At 34.3% G+C, this 22,276-nt stretch overlaps 1 protein-coding gene across 4 annotated transcripts in view; it reads right to left on the bottom strand.

Moving 5' to 3' along the window:
• Positions 1 to 577: 577 nt before the first annotated feature.
• Positions 578 to 22,276, bottom strand: part of Oatp26F (Organic anion transporting polypeptide 26F) — a 387,249-nt gene continuing 365,550 nt past the window's right edge. For 2 of the 4 annotated variants that reach the window (XM_069822440.1, XM_069822441.1), the window contains exons 12-13: positions 21,404 to 21,592; positions 578 to 13,301 (exon numbers count right to left, since the gene is read on the bottom strand). In XM_069822440.1, the coding sequence (XP_069678541.1) occupies positions 13,085 to 13,301; positions 21,404 to 21,592 (406 nt within the window). In that variant the 3' untranslated portion in view covers positions 578 to 13,084. Of the gene's footprint in view, positions 13,302 to 15,129; positions 15,239 to 21,403; positions 21,593 to 22,276 lie in introns of those variants that run through there. The other 2 variants (XR_011331492.1, XM_069822442.1) reach the window with 2 other exon arrangements.

The following is a 22,276-nucleotide window of genomic DNA, read 5'->3' as shown; positions in this document are numbered from 1 at the left end:
GAATCTATGTGGAAATGATTATTTTATAATTGTGATAATACTGTAGAAGAAAATTTCATTACTCCGTATTTAGATGGTGTTTTTGTAAAAGAAAGTAGATTTTTTTTGGGGGGGGGGGAGAGCAATAGTATTTAAAGTCAGAAATATGAAATACCAGCAGCAGCAGAAGTGCATAAAGCCATTTATCTTCTGGGAATCGAAGTCCGATCACTTAGTTTATCTCGTTGATAAAAAGATATAAAAAACATAAAATATCTGACGGAAGAACATAACTTGTCAAATTGTACAGAATAAAGGCATAATAGTCCCCACCTATGGAGTAGCGGTCAGCGCGTCTGGCCGCGAAACCAGGTGGCCCGGGTTCGAATCCCGGTCGGGACAATTTACCTGGTTGAGGTTTTTTTCCGGAGTTTTCCCTCAACCCAATACGAGCAATGCTGGGTAACTTTCGGTGCTGGACCCCGGACTCATTTCACCGGCATTATCGCCTTCATTTCATTCAGACGCTAAATAACCTAGATGTTGATACAGCGTCGTAAAATAACCCAATAAAATAAAAAAATAAATAAAGGCATAATAACCACAAATTAACTGTGCTTTATTACAAAACATCAGACAAACATGCTCCAACCAAGAAACGTTCAAATACAGTATTGACATTTACACAGAGAGACACACACACACATACTTAGTCTGTTCGTTCTTTTTAAATCTCTGAAGTGAATCACTGTATTAAAAGATGACCGACCAGTCACGGAACTTCATTTCATTTTTCCACTTATTCATCTGCATTAAGTTTATATTTGTGTAAGAATAAAACTCGCATATTCATGCACTTAGAGCATTAAGTGTTCCCAAATTCTCACATTTGAAATGCACATAATATGCAAAATTATTACAGAGAACAGAAATATGCACATAACTTCGCTTACTGTATAATTGTATGGTTTCTGAACATTAAAAAAAAGGACTGAATAAATTTCAGTCATGTTTCCGGATATCCAGATACCTGTTTTTAATGCGACTACGTATTGACATAAAAGTAAGAATAATATAAGTAATTGATTAACTAGCGGGCTTACTCGTGTTAATTATGAAAGTCTGTGCGGCTTACAGCTGTTTCGGTGCTTCATCACACCATCCTCAGAGCCTACTAGATCTCGGCATCATCTCGAACTTCTCTGCCTGTTGTGTGGGTGCGTTTGATAGTTGAAAAGTGGAGTCAAATAGTGAGTGTGCACTGAAATTGATCTGTGTGTTGAGAGTTTGATCAGGGTGTGTTTTAGTGTGTTTGTATATTTCGTATTGTTCTAGTGTGTTGAGTTTTTGGTTCTTGGGTTGTATGTGTAGGATTTCCATGTCCGCATTTATGTTATTGTATGTATGGTTAGCATTAGTTATGTGATCGACGTATGTAGATGTATTGTGTCCTCTGGTTATTGGTTTAATGTGTTCTTTGTAGCGTGTTTGGGATGATCTGCCTGTCTGTCCAATGTAGAACTTGTCGCAACTATTACATGTGAGTTTGTATACACCTGTGTGGTCGTATTTATTTGTTTTTGTTTTTTGTGTGTTGAGATATCTTTGTAGTGTGTTTTCTGTTCTGTATGCTATGTTGTATTTCTGCTTTCTGAATGAAGATGCGATCTTATGTGTGCTTTTGTTTTCGTATGTTAGTATGATGTATTTCTTGTGTTTGTGTTGTGTTTTGCTTGTTTTTGTGTTTGTTAAGTTTTTGTTTTGTCTTTCTTTCTTATGATGTTGTATATTATGTTTGGATTGTAACCGTTTTCTTGTGCTATGTATTTGATTGTGTTCAATTTCAGTACACACACACTATTTGACTCCACTTTTAAACAATAAAACGCACCCACACAACAGGCAGAGAAGTTCGAGAGATGACGCCGAGATCTAGTAGGCTCTGAGGATGGTGTGATGAAGCACCGAAACAGCTATAAGCCGCACGGACTTACATAATTAACACGAGTAAGTTCGCTAGTTAATCAATTACTTATATTCAAGTGTTAAAAGTAGTGTACGCAAGATTCAAAATGGATAAGAATAATAATTCTGGGGTATATAGTGATATGTACAAATTTTATCGAGCTTCAGGTATTAAGGAAGAAAAGTATGAAAACTTTGTTTTAGATCGAGAATGCATAAAGTTTAATAAAGAGAGGTCAATAAGCTCCTGTATTTTTTTTAGTGTTTATAACATGTTTGAAACAAACCCCCCGGTTCTTGACTACCACTATGAAGAAGAGATGGAATTTTTTCATTCGCCATTACGTTCATTTTTTATATTACGCCATCTAGTAAGAAATAATTGTAACTTTATTTAAAGTAAGAATGCATATTGCAAAACCACAGTTTCATTCACAAATCGAAGTCATTTATGTAAAATGCGGGTAACATAAACTTAATACATGACCGTAACATTGTTATTCAGTCGTCAATAGCTTCCATATTTTGTTTAGTATTCAAAGAATTTTCTATATTTTCTGAGTAAATGGTTGCTTCAATTCTTCAATATTAGAAATCAGAGAAAGAAAAAGTCATCCAGATAAATCCCTACCCGTAAACAGGAAATTTTCGCTACCAAAAAATAAAAATTGGTGAGATTTAAATTTTTTTGTCCTGAGTGTACTTATTACAACCTCGTTTAAATGAAGGATATTTTAGTGTAAACTAGGAACTTTTATGTTATGTTGGCAGGGCTGGGCAGTATTTGAAATACATTTGTATTTTGTAATTTGTAAAGATTTTCGAAAGTATTTTGTATTTAAATACATAGAATTGATGTATTTTGTATTTCAAATACTTAAAATACTTTTTTTTCTTCTTGTCCTTCAAGTTTTGGATTTGGATTTGAAGAATGAACTTTTGTCTTATTTGCCTACCCATTTCAGATGTGCTAGCCATACACTTAGTTTTCTTGCCACAACTGATTTCCTTAATGCCATGAAGAAATCTCCAACAGCATCAAGCATCCATTACCCAACACTTGCTAAATGTTCAGCATTATGGAATGCGTCTAGGAGACCCAAATATTCAGAAATTATATCAAATTTCTTGAAATATTCATCAAAGTTTCCTTGCCCAACTAGATGGAATTCTCTTTATGACTCAATCTCTCAAATATTGTAATTAAAACATGATATAAACAGGTGTAACAGAGAACTGCTCAGCTGGTTTCACATACATATTGTGTCCTCTTCTTATCATTTGGTGAGGCAGTGTCAGAGAGCCATCTCATCTTCAATGGCAAAGGCACAACCCTGTGCTCTCTAGAGAATTACCCAACAGCGAAACAAGCTTTTATAAAGTATAATACTACTAGGTTCAAAAAGTTCCCGGAATTTTACTACCATTTTTCGTATTAATATATAACAAGGGATATTATACATTTGTTTTGTTGGTAACATTCATGATGTCATTTCTTTAAAGTTTGTTGATAATGGCAATTATTGGTTTTGAGTTGTAGGCATTTGTTTATCATAGTGTTTTGTTTGTTCGTCGCATTTTGTAATTATGTCCACAGAGCAAAGTACAAACATCAAGTTCTGTGTTTTGCTGGGGACATGATCAGTATGGCTGATGAAGATGGTGATTTCTTAAACAAAATGAAACTGGTGCTACTTGTACGACCCAGTCCCTAAACGACAGTCATCTGAGTGGAAATCGAAAACATCTCCTCGGAAGCAAAACTTTCCTAGGCACACTTCCAAAGGCAAAGTTATTTTAAATGTTATGTTTTATTTAACGACGCTCGCAACTGCAGAGGTTATATCAGCATCGCCGGATGTGCCGGAATTTTGTCCCGCAGGAGTTCTTTCATATGCCAGTAAATCTACTGACATGAGCCTGTCGCATTTAAGCACACTTAAAGCAAAGTTATTTTGGAAGTTTTCTTCGACTCTCAGGGTCTCATGCACCATGAGTTCATTCCAGAAGGTCGTACTGTAACGAAAGAATTGTACGTAGAAACCCTCCGTCACCTCTGGGACGCAGTGAGAAGGAAACGTCCAGAAAAGTGGGTAGAAAACAACTGGTTCCTTATGCATGACAATGCACCTGCTCATCGCGCAATTATTGTAAAGAATTTTCTTGCCAGGCACAACATAACTGCTTTGGATCACTCACCATACTCTCCTGATCTCTCACCACCTGATTACTTTCTGTTTCCCCGTCTGAAAAGTCATCTGAAAGGACGGAGATTCAATGCTGAAGAGGTTATCGCAAACGCGACGAGAGCACTAAGACGGGTTTCACAAAATGGCTTCCAGGCCTGCTTCCAGGAACTCTACACGCGTTGGCAAAAGTGTGTTGTTGCGGAAGGCAACTATTTTGAAGGGAATGCTGTAGAATAGTGTTTAAGGTACGTTGTTTCTATGATGCTAGCAAATTCCGGGAACTTTTTGAACCTAGTATGTACAAGTTTGTGTACCTCTGCACCTGTAGAAAGACTGTTCTGTTTTGCAGGATTTATTCATTCACCAGCAAGGGGATCCTTATCTGATAAACTTCTTGAGAAACTGTTTTTTTTAAGGGAGCAGTAGTTATTCATATGTAGCATAATTTAATTGCTGACTGGGAAAAGGAAGAATGTTGAGTTACAGTGCTTATACAAAATTTCGAGGTAAAAATACTTTTAATGTTAATATAATACACTCAGGGACAAAAAAAACCCGGACACTTCTATATTTGCTTATATTTTGTTGCCAATTATTTCAAAATGAAACAAAATCCATTTAAACAAAATAATGTTTCATTTAGCACCTTATACGACAACATTTGAAAAAAAAATCTCTGATGAGAAAATTTACAAAAAATTACAAAGGGCGTATAACTATGGCATCGTTTGGTCTAACTGTTTTTTTTTTCATTTTATGGCGCCTTAAACATTAAAAACTCTTTTTAGTAACGGGTATTACCCCCTCTGGCTTGAATAACTGCATCCATACGTCTTGGCATGCTCTCAATTTGGTTAGCAATGTCTTCTTGAGGAATAAGTTCCCATTCTTCGCCAAGTGCTCTCCTCAACTCTTGTAACGATTCTGGTCTCGGTCGTCTATTCTTAACACGCCGTCCCAGCATGTCCCACACGTGTTCAATTGGGTTCATGTCTGGACTCCTTGCTGGCCATGGAAGAACATGGATTCCCACTTCTTGGAGATAATCTCCGACCGCATGGGCAATATGCGGCCGTGCATTATCATGCATTAAAACAAAATTATCGCCTACAAATTGGCCAAATGGCACAACATGATCAGCCAAACATTCATTTATATACCTATCAGTTGTTAGTCTTCCATTTTCAACAAAAACCAACTCTGTACGAGCATCTGTACACACTCCTGCCCAAACCATCACTCCACCACCTCCATACGGCACATTTTCGGAAATGCAACACTGTGAAAATCGTTCTCCCCTCCTTCTCCAAACTCTTTCATGTCCATCAGGAGAGCACAGATTGAAACGGGACTCATTGGTGAACAGAACACAGCTCCACTGTCCATTTCTCCAATCCCTGTGATCATTTGCAAAACGCAGTCGTTCAACTCGATGCATCCTGAGAAGTCTGGGATCAGTTGCAGGTCTACTTGATATCAGTCCACTTGCTTTCAACCTCCTTCTAACTGTTTTGGCCGAAATTGGGGTTCATGCATGTTAACAAATAGCTGGGCTACACTAGTAGCTGGCAGGTTGCGCTCCCTAAGAACTCTCAACACCATATACCTGTCTTCATTTGGATTTGTAGCTCTTGGACGACCCGAACCTGGTCTTCTGGTATATTCTAGGGTCTCTCTATACCGTTTTATGGCATCATGGGTTGTGCTTCTAGCCATATTCATAACATTTGCAATGTAACGTACACTGCGTCCATCATCGTAAAGGGCTACAGCTCGAGCCACATCTTCAGGACGCATCTTGTTTTAAGACAAATGTTACAACCCCACTTAAACTCAGATAATGTAAAAATAAAGAAATAACGAATGATAACGATAATGAAGCACAAAATGGTTGAGACAAAATTGTTATAGCTGAGACTCCGAAAGCAAAATTGGAATATTTGGTTGTAATGGCTTGTTTATAAAACAAAAAAACAATCAACAATGTATAGACGTCTCCATAACAACAGATGGTTACCATAATATTGTATGAGAAGATAATGTTTTGAAAAATACCAGCAAATATTTAAGTGTCCGGTTTTTTTTTTGTCCCTGAGTGTATTTTAGATTTTCAGTAACATTCTTATTACTTTAGGCCTATTTATTGTATCGAGTATTTCAAATAAAAATGTATTTTGAGTATTTGAAATACAAATGTATTTTGAGTATTTGAAATACAAATGTATTTTGGTTAATTTTTTAAGTATTTTGTATTTGTATTTGAAATACTTGGATGTCAGTATTTTGCCCAACCCTGTATGTTGGGTCTCTTTCAGTTTACAGCTTCCATTCAGAAACCACTTAAATATAATATTTACAATGGTCAGTTTTCCTTGAAATTTTCAATTTAATATTTGATAGTTATTTTGGAGCAGCCATGATTATTATTGTTATTATTATTATTATTATTATTTTACCTATTTTAATACCTTATTTAAAAGTAATGTTCAAAGCTGTTTTCTAATTTTACGATACAGCATTTTATCAGCAATATAATTTAAAAAATTTTAAATGTTCAATATATTCAATAGTTTAACTGATAAAAAAATTAATGATCCAACAAAGTTTTCTGCAGGAAGAATACTGAATTCTGTTTGTCGATAGTGTATAGAAACACACAATGTGTAGAAACAAAATGCAAACACTCATTCAACCCAATAGTGTAAACTTGTTAATAAAAATATTTAAATGTACTTTGTTTTCGTGTTGGTGTTATATTTTGTACGCCTTTCTGCTCAGATATTTTTTTTCTCATATAATGTGTGCTTCACGTCTTTCAAATATACATAACATCTGATATATCACTTCCAGTTTCTTTGGAATGTTACTCAATCTTGTATTTCAAGTATACATATTAACATATTTACGAATAAGAACGGAACAAAAAAGTTTTGTACAAAGAGCTTGTGACATTCATATATGCATTTCCTTTAACGTACATAAAATCACACATCTCTCACGTAAGTAATAAATACATTTCTTTAGTGTCACAACCGTTGATGAATTCAGACGATGGTACAGTGAGGATTTTCCTCCCAGGAAATAATTCCCGCCTAATGTAAATTATAATGAACTATAGGAAAATATTCATTTTTCTGAACCTAAAATATATATTACTACTTGTAAGGACCAATAATAATTCCCATGATCTTTTTATAGTAACTTGTACCACAGTCTAGTATATACAATCACGAAGCTTAATACTTACTAAATATACAAACATAAACAGAATATGCATCCATAGATAGTTGCTCACCACCAGGATCGTTACTATCGCCTCATCACAGACTCTTTCCCTAGCAGACCATAAAATGTATTGTACTTTCGATATCGTGTTCTTTTGAAAAATTAACACCTTCCTTTCACTATTGAAATATGAAATACATAAGGTTTATATATTATTTTCATAAAGTATATATTATATTCTATAAACTCACCTTCCTGGATCTTTCGGAAGAAGGATAACTCTAATCTATTTTTCTTACAATTTATAGTACTACAAACGTCTCCTTGTCCCATATTATTATTCAAATTATTGTATTTTAGCCATTTACAGTTATTACAACCGATAAAGAACATTTCACAGTTTACATAGCTTTTCACAAAAATGCAAAATACAGCACAGTCAATGCTTTTTCGATATAGACCACGCCGTAATGTTTGTTCGGGTTTTCTATTTCAGTGTTTGGAGCTCAGTGAAATATTATATTATAACTTTATTGCTTATCATTGCTAAGCTTTATTTAGTGTAATGTGTTGTAAGTTCCGTTTACTTCTTGTTGCATAATCTGTTGCAGAAATAATTACAAAACTGTGTTATTTTAATGTGAAGAGAATTTTACATGTTAACATAATCTGTTCGCGTCAACATTTCAAGTTTAGAATGAAAACTATTTTGAGGTTCAAATAAAAACGAATTTATATTGTGATTTTAATTTAGCACATCTACCTTCCTTAATTGTAGAAAGAAAATTTACCATACCACTCCTATGAAATTAGTGTACGTACTTCATCTCTTAAGTAGTAGATAAATACAATAATTCAGTACTCAATTGTAGTATTAAAATACAGACAAATTGAATGTCCGAGGTATCATACCTGACATTATGCTTAATTATAATGTATGATTGCGAATTTAGGAATATAAGTTAAATATAGTAAACATAACCTATAATTTTCATATGAATGTTAAGGCATTGGAGGTAACTAAATTTAGACAGAAAAGGGCAACTGGTACAGTAAACATAACCTATAATTTCAACATATCTAAATATCCGTGCGTTGCAATTGAACATTATTGAATCGTGCATAAATGAATGTACAAGAATTTCGCAATATTTAATCGAAATAAAGGCAGGTATTACACATACGAACAACGTAATTTTCACACCATAAATAATATTACATCTTAACTCGCAAGTAAATTATGTCTGAAGTATCTCATAATCATTGTTTTAAATTTTATTAATGGAATTACACTACATTTTAGAGAAACATATGTTACTGTTTATGCATTCCAAGTAATTTATATGGTTGAAACGCCGCCCTTCGTGATCGGGTTAAGCGAGTTAAATGGTCTGCCTTATGGCCTGTATTAGATCACGATGGCTGTGGCACAGTCTATTGTTCCTAGTACTCACAGCGCTCCAAGCGGCTGGCAACTATCGCGAGATTTGCAAAAAATCATCCCAAGCTTCGTGACTGTATATAGTAGACTGTTATTTTAAAATAAATGTCCCTAATTACTATCTTGAATGTCAACGAAACAGTTCTGAAATAAGATAAATGACATTCTTTGGCCATTGTTGTAATACTACGATAATATATTTTCGTTGGAATTTAACGTGGCAAGCCTGAGTGATTAAATTGTATAAGGTTTTAATTAAGTTATATTGTTGAATTCATCACCGGTCACAACTGTTTAGGAATGTTTTCTTATCGGCTTCAACTTTTTCCTTATATTCGCGAAACGCTACAATGATCCCCCCCTCCAAAAAAAGAAAAACACATTTCACAATTGTTACAGTCCGATAGTTTCCACAATAAATACTCGCAAACGTAGGCTGGGTCCAAGAAAATGTTACACAGCTGCACACTTATTACATGTTCACACGGCAATTACAGGCATATTATTCACAGAAGTTTTCTTGTATCGCTGCCATAATCCAAGTCAACAAAATGGCCCACTAAATCATAATACGATCACTTTTCCCTTGCGTTTATTTCATTTTCAGTATTATGCAGGCTAAATAATTGTACTTACAGTATTTACAAATTGCCTTGATGCACTCGAATATCAACATACTTTCCGCACTAACGTGAGGTGCATAAATGGATCAAAATTATCAATCGAGGATTACGTCTGTCATCAGCCATATTGATGAAGTAGAAGACATTAAAGAAAATGGCTGCAGTGAATATAACTGCAAAACAAAATAAAAAATCGGTGTCATGACGAAATGCGCTTCCTCATTACAATATAGTTCACAAGTTCCTCAACGATAAAGTTCTTCGTTACACTTCCAATACTATTGTTGATTATTGTTTAGTTTTATTTTCTTGAATTACCAATCAGAAGCATATGTAGCTGAAATAATTTACTGAACAAACAAAAGTAGAAATTTCGTTTCTAGTATTGCACACAAAAGGCATATTTTTAAGCCCATACCCCCTCCCTCATACCTTACCTCAGTTTTAAATTAAACGTTTCAGATATGTTGTTGTTTTCTAATGCCAGGCGTTTGACAATAAAGTCATTTGACCTCTTGCACTCCAATATTTTTCAAAGATAATATCATGACCAGCCACTGAAGCACAGATTTTGAGGTGTTCCGAATCCATTTCTTGGTTTGAGTTGCACAATGGGCAGTTAGGGGACTGATATATTCCAATTCTACGCAGGTGTTTGGCCAAACAATCATGGCCTGTTGCCAATCTAAATGCAGCTACAGACGATTTTCGTGGTAAATCGGGAATTAACTGTGGATTTTGATGCAGGGAGTTCCATTTTTTCCCTTGGGATTGAGTTATCAAATTTTGTTTGTTGAAGTCTAAGTATGTAGATTTAATAAATCTCTTCACAGAGTAATACGTAGATTTAGTAACAGGTCTGTAAGTAGCAGTGCTGCCCTTCTTTACGTTTCAGATATACATAATCAATAATGCATAAATGCACTTTTCTCTCCGTCGCATATTAGAATCCCTTCTAATATTATTTTCCTGTTTAAAAAAGTCCGTCTTTAAAACTGAAATAAATATTAAAAGAAATAAATAATAGTGCATAATAAAATTCTGAAAATTCCAATCTGGCAAATATCGAAGAACAGAACTGTCTTAACAACTATTTTCAATAGTGTTCTTAAAGAACCGATTGCTGGTGTTTCTCTCTGGCTTCAAAATAAAAGTATGCCTAAGGAAGAAATATGTACAGATCCTAAAACATATCTTAGTGTCCAGAAAAATGTTGTGTTTATAGAAAAATAAAGATTCGTCCAATTTGCTCTATTTTTGTAACGGTGAGAGTGTTACGTAAATCTTAAAAATAATTCATGCCGATAATTTCGCATATTACAATTTTGGAGTTATGAAATTTCCAATTAGAGGTATAACTATGCAGGTAATGATTTCTTCTTGGAATTGCTATTCTTTCTGGCTATATTTTCGCAATGGTCAGGGTTACAGTCATTTTGAAAAACACTGCGTATAGATAATTTTAATTTCAAATTTATTTATCTGAAAAATTTTTGACTGCAAATAATATTCAATGCGTGTGGCACAAAGAGGTCTGATAACATCTTATCTACAGAGTGATTTATATAGAACTGACACATTTCTTTCTTTAATTATTCCGTTGGAAATTCATTCAATGACCCAATTTTAGCACCAAATTAAGCAGAATGTTCTGGAGTTTCGATTCCTTGTCACTAGATGCGCAGATGTTTATGTTTTATTCCTATTGTTGGCAGCACTGACCCAATTTTAGCACCAAATTAAGCAGAATGTTCTGGAGTTTCGATTCCTTGTCACTAGATGCGCAGATGTTTATGTTTTATTCCTATTGTTGGCAGCACTAGATGCGCAGATATTTATGTTTTATTCCTATTGTTGGCAGCTGTTTTCGACATTTTGTGTCAACGTGAAAATGCAGTACACATTAAATCAACGACTCTTCCTTGTGAAGCAATACTGGATTACGAATTCAATTACAGTTACTCAAAGGGCATACCAGAGAGAATTTGGTGTTCGCAATCCTCCCAAAAGAAACACAATAGTGGGACTGGTAAACAAATAGGAAACAACTGGATCTCTGGTGAGTGAAAAGGGCAAGCATCGTTCATCTAGGCTTCCCACGGTTGTTGTTGACGTAAGAGCACGACTGGAGCAGTCGCCCAAAAAATCATTAAGACGTTTGTCGCAGGAGACAGGGTACACCTACTCAATGTGTCAGAGAGCCTAAAGCCATATAGGGTTACGGTTGTTCATCAGCTACAGGAACCAGATAAGGATAAAAGATTGAATTATTGTCGTTGGTTTCAGATGTTCATTGTGCAAAATCCTGCGATATTGTCCATCATATGGTTCACAGATGAAGCATGGTTCCATTTATCCGGTTATGTGACGACCGAATAATTTCCAGGAACCTGTGGCCACCGAGATCTCCGGATTTGACAACGCCGTACTTCTTTCTATGGGGTTACTTAAAAGACAGGGTTTACGCCACAGGTCCCCAGACATTGGACGATCTGAAGCACATCACACAGGAGATTCAAGCTATTGACAACAGAGTCCTCCAACGAGTGGCCAGTAACATGGAACGACGTGTTGAGTTGTGCCTTATGCAGGATGGAGGACATTTTCAACATTTGCTATAGAGGTAAATAATCTCCCAAAATTCCTCTACATTTTAGGTATAATAAGTTGTCGCTAGCACAATTCGTTTTGAAACAATTAATGAAAGAAATGTATCAGTTCTATATAAATCACTCTGTATATCATTTAACACTCTTTATTGTGGAAGAAAAGGTACATGGAAACATTACACTGCAGCTACAAAAAAAATCTACCTCTAATATGTGAAAAATAAATCGAGGAAGCCAAAGCTTTCATTAGGAAAAAATTTTTTTAATGAAGTAGCTCTGATTATAATTTGATATATTGATAGTAGTTTAAGATATGCATATAAAAATTCAGTTATATTGCGATTTTTCTTAAATCAATCGATAGTAAAAATACCTTTGAACATTAGTTGCACTGCGAATTTCGGAAGATCTTTTCTTTCGGTCGGTAGATCTTGAGTCCTTCTTGTATGGAATCATTCTGAAATATGTCCATACTTGTCATGTGTAGAATGACTGTGACGTGGGATGCTGAAATGGAAGTATGCCTTCGACAATAAAATACTTCAACTCTAATTTAGGCAACACAAAATTAACCTAACCCAAGAAAATAATATGGCAATACTTAAAGAAAACGTCTTTAGGCGTTCATATGACCACGAAAATTTTCATATCGCTTGATTTTGTAATGTAAGATGACGTGTGTTATTAAATTTTTAGACAGGGTAAAACTGACACAAGTCACTTCCTACCAAACGGGACGATATTCTGAAACACTCAATATAAGTCGAAATCAAACATTTGTTTATTTCACTCTTTTATTTGTACTAGCCGAGAATTAGATCTCCAAAAAACCAGAGAGCTGAACGGCTGTAACTAGACGTCCGTAAAATCTTATTTGTGACATACCTCACTGAGACATCAACATTAATGTCGTTCGTATTTACTTTCAGACCCATCTATCTTGTCGCATACGTAAAAATTATGAATAACACACAGTTATGTTTATTCCATACGAGGGAATGGCTGTAAAATTCAACTTCTTTGGTTTAAATCGTTTACCATATTTCTCTTATTTCAAGTGTCGTTCATTATTGTGGTTGCGTGATTCGTATGTCCATTCATTAAAATGGTTGGCGCGCCATCAACGCCATCTGCCGTAACGTCAGGTGAAGTAGGTGTCGCTGCTTGCAGCGCTTCCTTAAATCCAGACGGTGGAATATAGAACCACCACGCCAGGAAGAAAAACAATAACGAAGCCGCCTTTCCCAAGAAAGCCAACGCCAACATATACCTAAAACAAATAAAAACAAAATAACTTTAACATTAAATTATAAGCTCTTCTTGAAATATTTGAACATTCATTCAATTAATGTAAAATAGGATTCATGTGCCTTTCTGCGAATTTGTACATTTAACTGAATTTGAAGAATTCAAGAGAAAACCATGTTTCGAAGCATGGATCTTTTTTAGAATCTTGGCTAAATCCTCTCGTATGACTGGCGAAGAAAAAAAGGAAACGTGAAAATATGGGCAAGCAAACAGTACATGGAAATGAATTTTAACATAACTATATGAAAACATGTGTCCCGCGCCGTGGCGTCGCGGTCTAAGGCATCCCGTCTAGGACTCGCGTTACGGAATGCGCGCTGGTTCGAATCCTCGTGGGAGAAGAAATTTTCTCATGAAATTTGGGGAGCTACGATAGGTAGCGAAATCCGGTTGCGAATATCAGCTATAACGGCGGGGGGATCATCATGCTAACCACACGATACCTCCATTCTGGTTGGATGATCGTCCACCTCTGCTTCGGCATGTGGGCGTGAGGCCAGCAGCCGGCTGGTCGGTCTAGGCCCTTCACGGGCTGTAGCGTCACGGATTATTATTATTATTATTATTATTATTATTATTATTATTATTATTATTATTATTATTATTATATGAAAACACGTAGATGTAGTGAAGGATTTACAATTCAGTGGCAGATTGGCATCCAAATATTTGCCGCCACCTTTCTTTCCCCTTAACTTCCAGTCCGTTTCTTTCATCCTACATAAACGTTAAAATAAAAACAGGGCTTACATAATTTAAATTTATTGTATTTTAAAAGTTATTCGGCTATAAGGTGACATTACTAATATTTCAATTATTACTTTTAATATATTTATACGAAGATGGTGTAAAAATCATGTATACTACTAGAGACTAAAGTAACTTAATATCATTGGTGGTTCCTACGGTACTCGCCTCCGACTCCTGCCGATAAATGACGCACTTGTAATTTAAAGTTTCACTTTAGCCAGTAATTCTATAAACAATTATTATTTCCTTGCGATTTTGTGTTATGCCATAGAGTCGTCTAGAACTGCCTCCTAGATCATAATACTAGCATGAAAGTTGCAGCTCGCAATCCACTTGTAAAACTTTTGTCACGAAACTGATGTTTTGAACCTGGTACCTCAGGTGAAGCGGAACTTGTAAAACAACTCCGGAAAGACAATCTTAACTATAAAACTTAATTTAAAAGTACAATCAGGGTCCCATTTCACAAAAATATGTTAGAATACATTACAAATTACAAGTGAAAGTTATTGTAAAGTATGAAGTAAAATCTTTCCATGCTACACATATTATTGGCAAATGTGTACAAGTGATGTTATAGTAATTATAAAGTTTATAAAATACAGGCTGCTTATGCCTATGATAAGGTTATGTCCATCTATCTTATTTCTAATATCATTTTTAAAGACGTGTGGTAACAATTAAATATTTATATGATCTCTGTTATATTACCTTGAAATTCTGATAGTTTATAATATATTTTTGATAATATATTATGAGAAACGTTGTTTCCTCCCCCCAAGGCAATGCTGGTTTTTTGGCTTCATATGAATTGCAGTAGTACCAATTTTAGACAACAAACTGCGCTACCAATAATATTGTGTTCTTCCTTCTCTGTAGCACTTGACATAAAAAAGTTCATTATACTTAAATTCTGTTTTAAAATGAACATTTATTCTTTATTTATAAACTGTACGATTTCCATTATCAACCCTATGACTTCCACTGCTGCTAGACATATATTAATTTATAAATATATTTTATTTATCTCATTCTTTTTGCATTTGTGCCTTTTGTATTTGTATCTGTAATTTTATTTCTATTTCTTATTTACTTCTTCTCTCTGCATTTGTTTCTATGTCTTATTGTATTCTGTGGTCTTAACTCCGTCTGAATAAATAAACAAACAAACAAACAAACAAACAAGTAAAAAAATATATATATAAATAAATAAATAAACGAGCGAGTGACTGAGTGAGTGAGTGAGTAAATAAATTAGAGAGTGAATAAATAAATAAATAAATAAATATTTAAATAAAATAAATAAATAAATAAATAAATAAATAAACGAGTGAGTGACTGAGTGAGTGAGTAACTAAGTAAATAAATTAGAGAGTGAATAAATAAATAAATAAATAAATAAATATATATATATGTTGATACAACACTAATACAATTGTTTGAATTGTTGTTTAGTCAACTGTCCGAACGAACTTCATAGGTAACACCAATACAACACCCTGGTAGATGGGAAGAGAAGGCCTGATGGCCTTATCTCTACCAGGTTAAATAAATAAATAAATAAATAAATAAATAAATAAATAAACGAGCGTGTGACTGAGTGAGTGAGTGAGTGAGTGAGTAAGTAAGTAAATAAATTAGAGAGTGAATAAATAAATAAATAAATATTTAAATAAATAAATAAATAAACGAGCGAGTGACTGAGTGAGTGAGTGAGTGAGTAAGTAAGTAAATAAATTAGAGAGTGAATAAATAAATAAATAAATAAATAAATAAATAAATAAATAAACGAGCGAGTGACTGACTGAGTGAGTGAGTGAGTAAGTAAGTAAATAAATTAGAGAGTGAATAAATAAATAAATAAATAAATAAATAAATAAACGAGCGAGTGACTGACTGAGTGAGTAAGTAAGTAAATAAATTAGAGAGTGAATAAATAAATAAATAAATAAACGAGCGAGTGACTGACTGAGTGAGTAAGTGAGTAAGTAAGTAAATAAATTAGAGAGTGAATAAATAAATAAATAAATAAATATTTAAATAAATAAATAAATACATAAATAAAAATAAATAAGACATCACTCATGAAGCAAGTAAGGCAGGAGATAATGGGGTAGGGTGCCCAGTTCCTTTCTCCCTATCGTTTAAGTTAAGTCTCGTACTAGGTATCTTAGTTTCCTTTCATCGGTAGAGAAAAACTGTACAATTCTACATAATTATATAAACTAACACTAAGGTAATATGTACTGGCCACCCTACACCATTATCTCCTGGCCTAGTTGCCTCATAAGTGGTGTCTTATTGGTATCACTTGTGAAGTTCAGACCTGTCTTCGGACAGTTGACTAAACAATAAGGCAATAATTTTGTGGCACAGAACGGTGGTAATTTCACTTGTAATTTGTAAGTATGAATTGATGAAGTATTGGGTTGGTGCATAAGTTTGTAGCATTTTTCGTTGCTATGGTAGCTGTGTTACTATAGTACTATTAAATGAATGAAAGTACAGAAAAACGCTATGAACTTATACACCTGATAACTTGTACAAATTACAAGTGTATTTACTTACTTGTAATATATAGTATTATAACATACTTTTGCGGAATAGGGCCCGATTGAAACAATTTCTTTACGTCATACAGGTGAAAAGCTGTTGGAACAAGTTAAAGAAAATCTGAAACATAATGTTCTTAATGCTCGACCATGCCGAAATGTAGTAATTATACACCTGGTAGCAGCCCTTTAATGCACCTCATTAAAGTACTCCTATTCATTAAAGTTCAGGTGTTCCACCAATCATAAAATACCATTGTAGCAATATGAAAGCGGAAGTATCGATTATTCTCGGATATGCAATCGAATTAACATCAATTCACCGTCATCTTCCAGCCTTTCACAAAGCACATTCCCGCAAATTCATTTCACCAATTGTCGGAAAAAATCAATATGGTCGAGCATAAAAAGTCGTATGAAACTTGACTATAATGGTAATTAAGACGCTCGTATGAAAATTATGAAACTCGCTTGCGCTCGTTTCATAAACATACTCGTGTCTTAATTACTACCATTATAGGCTCGTTGCATAATGTACTATTTTATTGTTATTATCAATACTGATGATTATAGTAGTAATGATAAAATATGAGGTGTAAAATTTCGGAGTCAACGAAGGATGGAAACAATGAAAATAGGCCTAACCAAATCTGTCAAAATGAAATACGAGCGAACATGGATTTGCCACGCGTGTGTGTGTAACATGCCTGAACTAATAAACAAATACAAAAACAGCTTTCAAATGTGTAGCCAGAGACGCGCACGGACGCTTGTTTGAATTGGAAACTGCAGATATTTTGTATTCGCTTGGAGTAATCAGCAAGAACACGGCGGGCACGCTCCCCGAGGGCGTGTTCCATTGTTTATACAATCTGGCAACGCTGGAGCTGGCCAGGTAAATAACTGGAAGCCCATTTGTATGACGTTAACAGTTTTATGTAATACCCCTAACTCACTCGGCGGCGGCAGAGGGGGGGGGGGTCCAGGGATGAGCAGAATCTAAATATGTACATAACAAATTCGTTTCCGACAGCATCGTTATCATGAGGCTGTGGAGCCTTCCGGCAACCCTGACCGATGAATCGCGGGGATTCAAGCTGCAACTTGATGTGATAGCCTGGTAACGTCTTGGTTATGAGGGATGGTTGGTCTATACTTATTTTTAGTGACACAGATCATGTTAGAACAGTGTTTATGCTCGACCATGCCGAAATGTAGTAATTATACACCTGGTAGCAGACCTTTAATGCATGTCATTAAAGTACACCTACTCACTAAAGTACAGGTCTTCAGCCAATGACGAGTCAGCTTTGTACCGTTATAAAACCTCAGCCAATGACTAGTCAGCTTCGTACCGTTATAAAACCGCAAGTATCGATTATTCTCGGATATGCAATCGAAAGAGAATTAGCGAAAAGTCACGGAGGCTGGAAATCCAATACTGTCGCAGAAGGTTATGTTCTGTTGCTATAATAATTAGCGTTAATTGTAAATAATATTCAAATAAATTCAATTTGTCATCTCGTTTTTCAATGTCTAATTTAATTTCAATGTTATATCAAAGTTAATATTTAGTTTACTCTGTAGGTTCTTATAGGCTGTCAAGGTCAATGTGGACATCTGTTCCTCGGAAAAAATGAATACTTTCGCGTCTGCGCACATCTCACAATTTACGAGGTATTGCTCAAGGTCAGTTAGATACAAATAAAATGAATAATTTCAAGTTAGAAATATGGTCGAGCATAAAAAGTCGTATGAAACTCGCCTATAATGGTAATTAAGAAGCTCGTTGCATAATGTACTATTATCCAACATTCTTCACCCTTTTAATCTATCTTAGAGCGCACTCCCTACTGATTACTAGGAACCAGAATTTTAGGTTTTTAAAAAGGCCATTTTAGGGTTTTGGAATAGGTTTATTTATTTATTTATTTTTTGGATGTTTATTTATTTATGTATTTATTTAAATTCAAATATACAGAATAAAGAAATATAATTACAAAACAAACAAAGAGAAATACAAATAAAATAATACAAGCAATATAAAAGGAAGATACAGTAGTATTAACAAAATTTGAGACCGAATGAGCAGCGCTCGTGCTCGGTCGCAGTTCAGATATAATATTAAAATAAAAAATAATAATAATAATATAAATAAATAAATAAAATAAAATAGGAACTAAAATATAATTACAGCGGCAATGGAATTATATAATATAATATTAATACTAGAGAAGAATAATATCGCACGTGAAAAGAAGGACTAATATATATTTCAAAATTATAGAATACAAATATAATATAGGTTGATTAATTCATACACATAGGCTACAAATTTATTTAATCAAATTGAAGATATTAACACGTTTCTAATTTTCTTGTTATATGTTAGTGGGTTACATGTTAGAAGTTCTGGGTGTAATTTAGTTAAAGCATTGTACAACCGAGGGCCAAAATTTATGCTATGCTTTAGACCAGCAGATGTGAGACATTTAGGTTCTACTAATGTTGAATTAATATTTCGTCTTGTGTCATAATTGTGTGTCTGTAATACAAACTTATTACGATTTTTATGATAAAATTTTAACAGCGTATACTTATAAATTTGTTCAATATTAAATACATTAAATTCAGAATAAATTAATTTAGTTGGATAATCGAAACATTTCTTCAAACAAATTTTAATTATTCGTTTTTGTAGTAAATTTAACGGACTAAGATTAATTTTTGTACTTCCACCCCAAACAATTATACCATATTGAATGATAGACTGAATAATGGTCAAATAAACATTTCGTAGAACTCTAATAGGTAAGTAGCATCGAAGATTAACGAATTTATAAATTGTTTTAAGAAGCCTCTTACAAAGATAAGTAATGTCATGAGGCCATTTTAAATTCTGATCAATAATCATACCCAGATATTTGACATACGTGGCTTCTTTCAAAGGTGGACATTTACAACTTTTGGGATCTAAACAATTTTCGCTGTGTATTATTAGTCTATATTTATCGCTAAATTTTAAATTTTGAACACTGGCAGCTGTTAACGAAAAAGGAACTAAAGTTGATTTAGATATATTTAAAGAAAGGAAGTTGGAATTAAGCCATTTTTTAACAATTTTAGCACCTATATTAGCATTTCTTTATGCTTCCTGCCAAGAAAAACCACTGAAAATAACTACTGTATCATCCGCATATGAATATATAGATCCATTAAATTTGTATAAATTTATATTTAGCAGATCATTAACATATATTAGAAATAAAATAGGTCCCAAAATTGTTCCTTGCGGTACACCTATATCAATATATTTGTATTCACTAAATTGATGTTCAATTTTGGTCATTTGCCTTCTGTTACTAAAATATGATTGGAATATTTTTAAAACTATACCTCTAACTCCCATAGTATGTAGTTTGTCCAAAAGTAAATTATGATTGATAGTGTCAAAAGCTTTCCGTAGATCCAAGAAAATACCCAAACATTTGTTTCCGATATCTAGTTCATTGATAATTTTTCCAGTAACATTAATAAGAGCATCATCAGTAGAAATATTAAAGGTGAATAATTAATTAAATTAAATAAATTAAATAATTAATTAATAGTGAATAATAGTGAATTAAATATCAGGTGAAGCAGTTTCTTTCTTTTAGGTTTTATACCCAATCTATAGCACGTCATTGTTCGTTAACAGAAAACCTCAGCTTAAGTCACACAGAGTTAATGTGCACTCAATGTCGGTTACTTGACGGTTGTCAGCCCACTTTGAGGTCTGTGAATACAGAGGTAGAGTTCCAGGGTAGCTCAGTTGGTTTTTTTATTCATTTTAGTAGGTTATTTTACGACGCTTTATCAACATCTTAGGTTATTTAGCGTCTGAATGAGATGAAGGTGATAATGCCGGTGAAATGAGTCCGGGGTCCAACACCGAAAGTTACCCAGGATTTGCTCATATTGGGTTGAGGGAAAACCCCGAAAAAATCTCAACCAGGTAACTTGCCCCGACCGGGAATCGAACCCGGGCCACCTGGTTTCGCGGCTAGACGCGCTAACCGTTACTCCACAGGTTTGGACAGCTCAGTTGGTAGAGCGTTAGTACGTTTAACCAAAGGTCCCGGGTTCGATACTCGGCCCCGAAACAATTTTTCCCTCGAAATTATTGAAATCACCTTTACAGTTAGTTATACCTGAAACTTGATTTATATATAATGAATTAATTAGAGCTTACCCTGAGCAAAGTACACTTAACACGCATAGATTTAAGAAACAAATCAGATTCATTATTTAATTGTTTAAGTTAATTGAGTTAAAAATTGATACTCTAATATTTATGTACTTTTGTATTTTCTATTTGTGTATAGACCCTATTATTGCATGCTGTATTAATTTACCATTTATTAATGTTATTGTGCTCAATGAACTCTCTTAATTTTGTGATATATTTTGTATAACTGATCTGAACTGCACCCGAGCACGAGCTTCTGCTCTTCCGGGCTGCAATGCCTAATGTAGCTCAAGTTTAAAGTATTAAATAAATAAATAAAATAAATGAAATAAAAATATTTAGGCCTTTGGTAGGAAATAGCTGCAATGAGCCACGGTAATATGTACTTGAACCGTTTTACCATAAATTTGGTCCACGAAGAGAATACTAATTACGAACTTATTCCTTTGTCTATAGTATTTTTGGCTCAGGTAAAATACTATTATTTTACAAAACACTCATTACTTATTAGACCAGCTAATAATTCACACTCACCGACTCATGTACACGTTGTCGTATACAAGACAGGCTCCATTCTCGTCATGATGGCAGGACTCCTGCCAGAGGATGCATGTCTCGTCGATAAGGGCCCCGAACACCATGGGTGCGGGGATGGTGCCGATCAGACGGACTTTTATCCACTGGATGCCCAGCGCGAACGAGCGCTGGTCGTCCTGCACGCACCTGTACATCAGACAAAACCAGGGGCGTCATTTCAGCGACATTTTTGAGCGGACGAACCACGATACACATACATATATACAGGGTGTAACTCTGTTACTTTATTAAAACGTTTAGGAACAGAAACACGGACATTGACGAAATTAAGAGAAACGAATAGAAGCATTTCAAATTTGGATATGTGTGGGGCAACCATACTTCGGTTTTTAAGTTGTTTATTCTTCAAAAGAGAGCAGTGAGAATTATTTGTGGTGTCTCTTCTAGAACTCATTATAAACCACTTTTTGTACGTTGCCGTCAATGTTTATTCTCGATTGCCTTCTGTATGTTAAGCGTAACGTGCATAATCTTCCTACTTGTTCATCCATTCATAATTATTCTACCCGTTCCAGACTTGACATATATTTCACCAAGTACAAATATAATACTACAAGCAATAGTTTTATTTCCATGTCGTATAAACTTTATAACTCTTTACCATTGCATATAAGAAACACGTCATATTTTACTTTCAGAAGGATGGTGAGAAGGACATTGATGGCAAATCCAATCTACAGTGTCAATGATTTTACCAATATTACGTTTTAGATACTGTCTGTCTGTCTGTCTATTTATGAAGCGTATGAAGTGGACAGACAGAATAAGAAACGAAACTATGTTGGAAAGTGTGGATGATGAAAGAATGAT

Source organism: Periplaneta americana, chromosome 3 (assembly GCF_040183065.1).
Source record: "Periplaneta americana isolate PAMFEO1 chromosome 3, P.americana_PAMFEO1_priV1, whole genome shotgun sequence".
Lineage (NCBI taxonomy): Eukaryota > Metazoa > Arthropoda > Insecta > Blattodea > Blattidae > Periplaneta > Periplaneta americana.
Note: the sequence above shows the minus strand (reverse complement) of the source record. Positions and strands in the feature narration are given on the sequence as shown.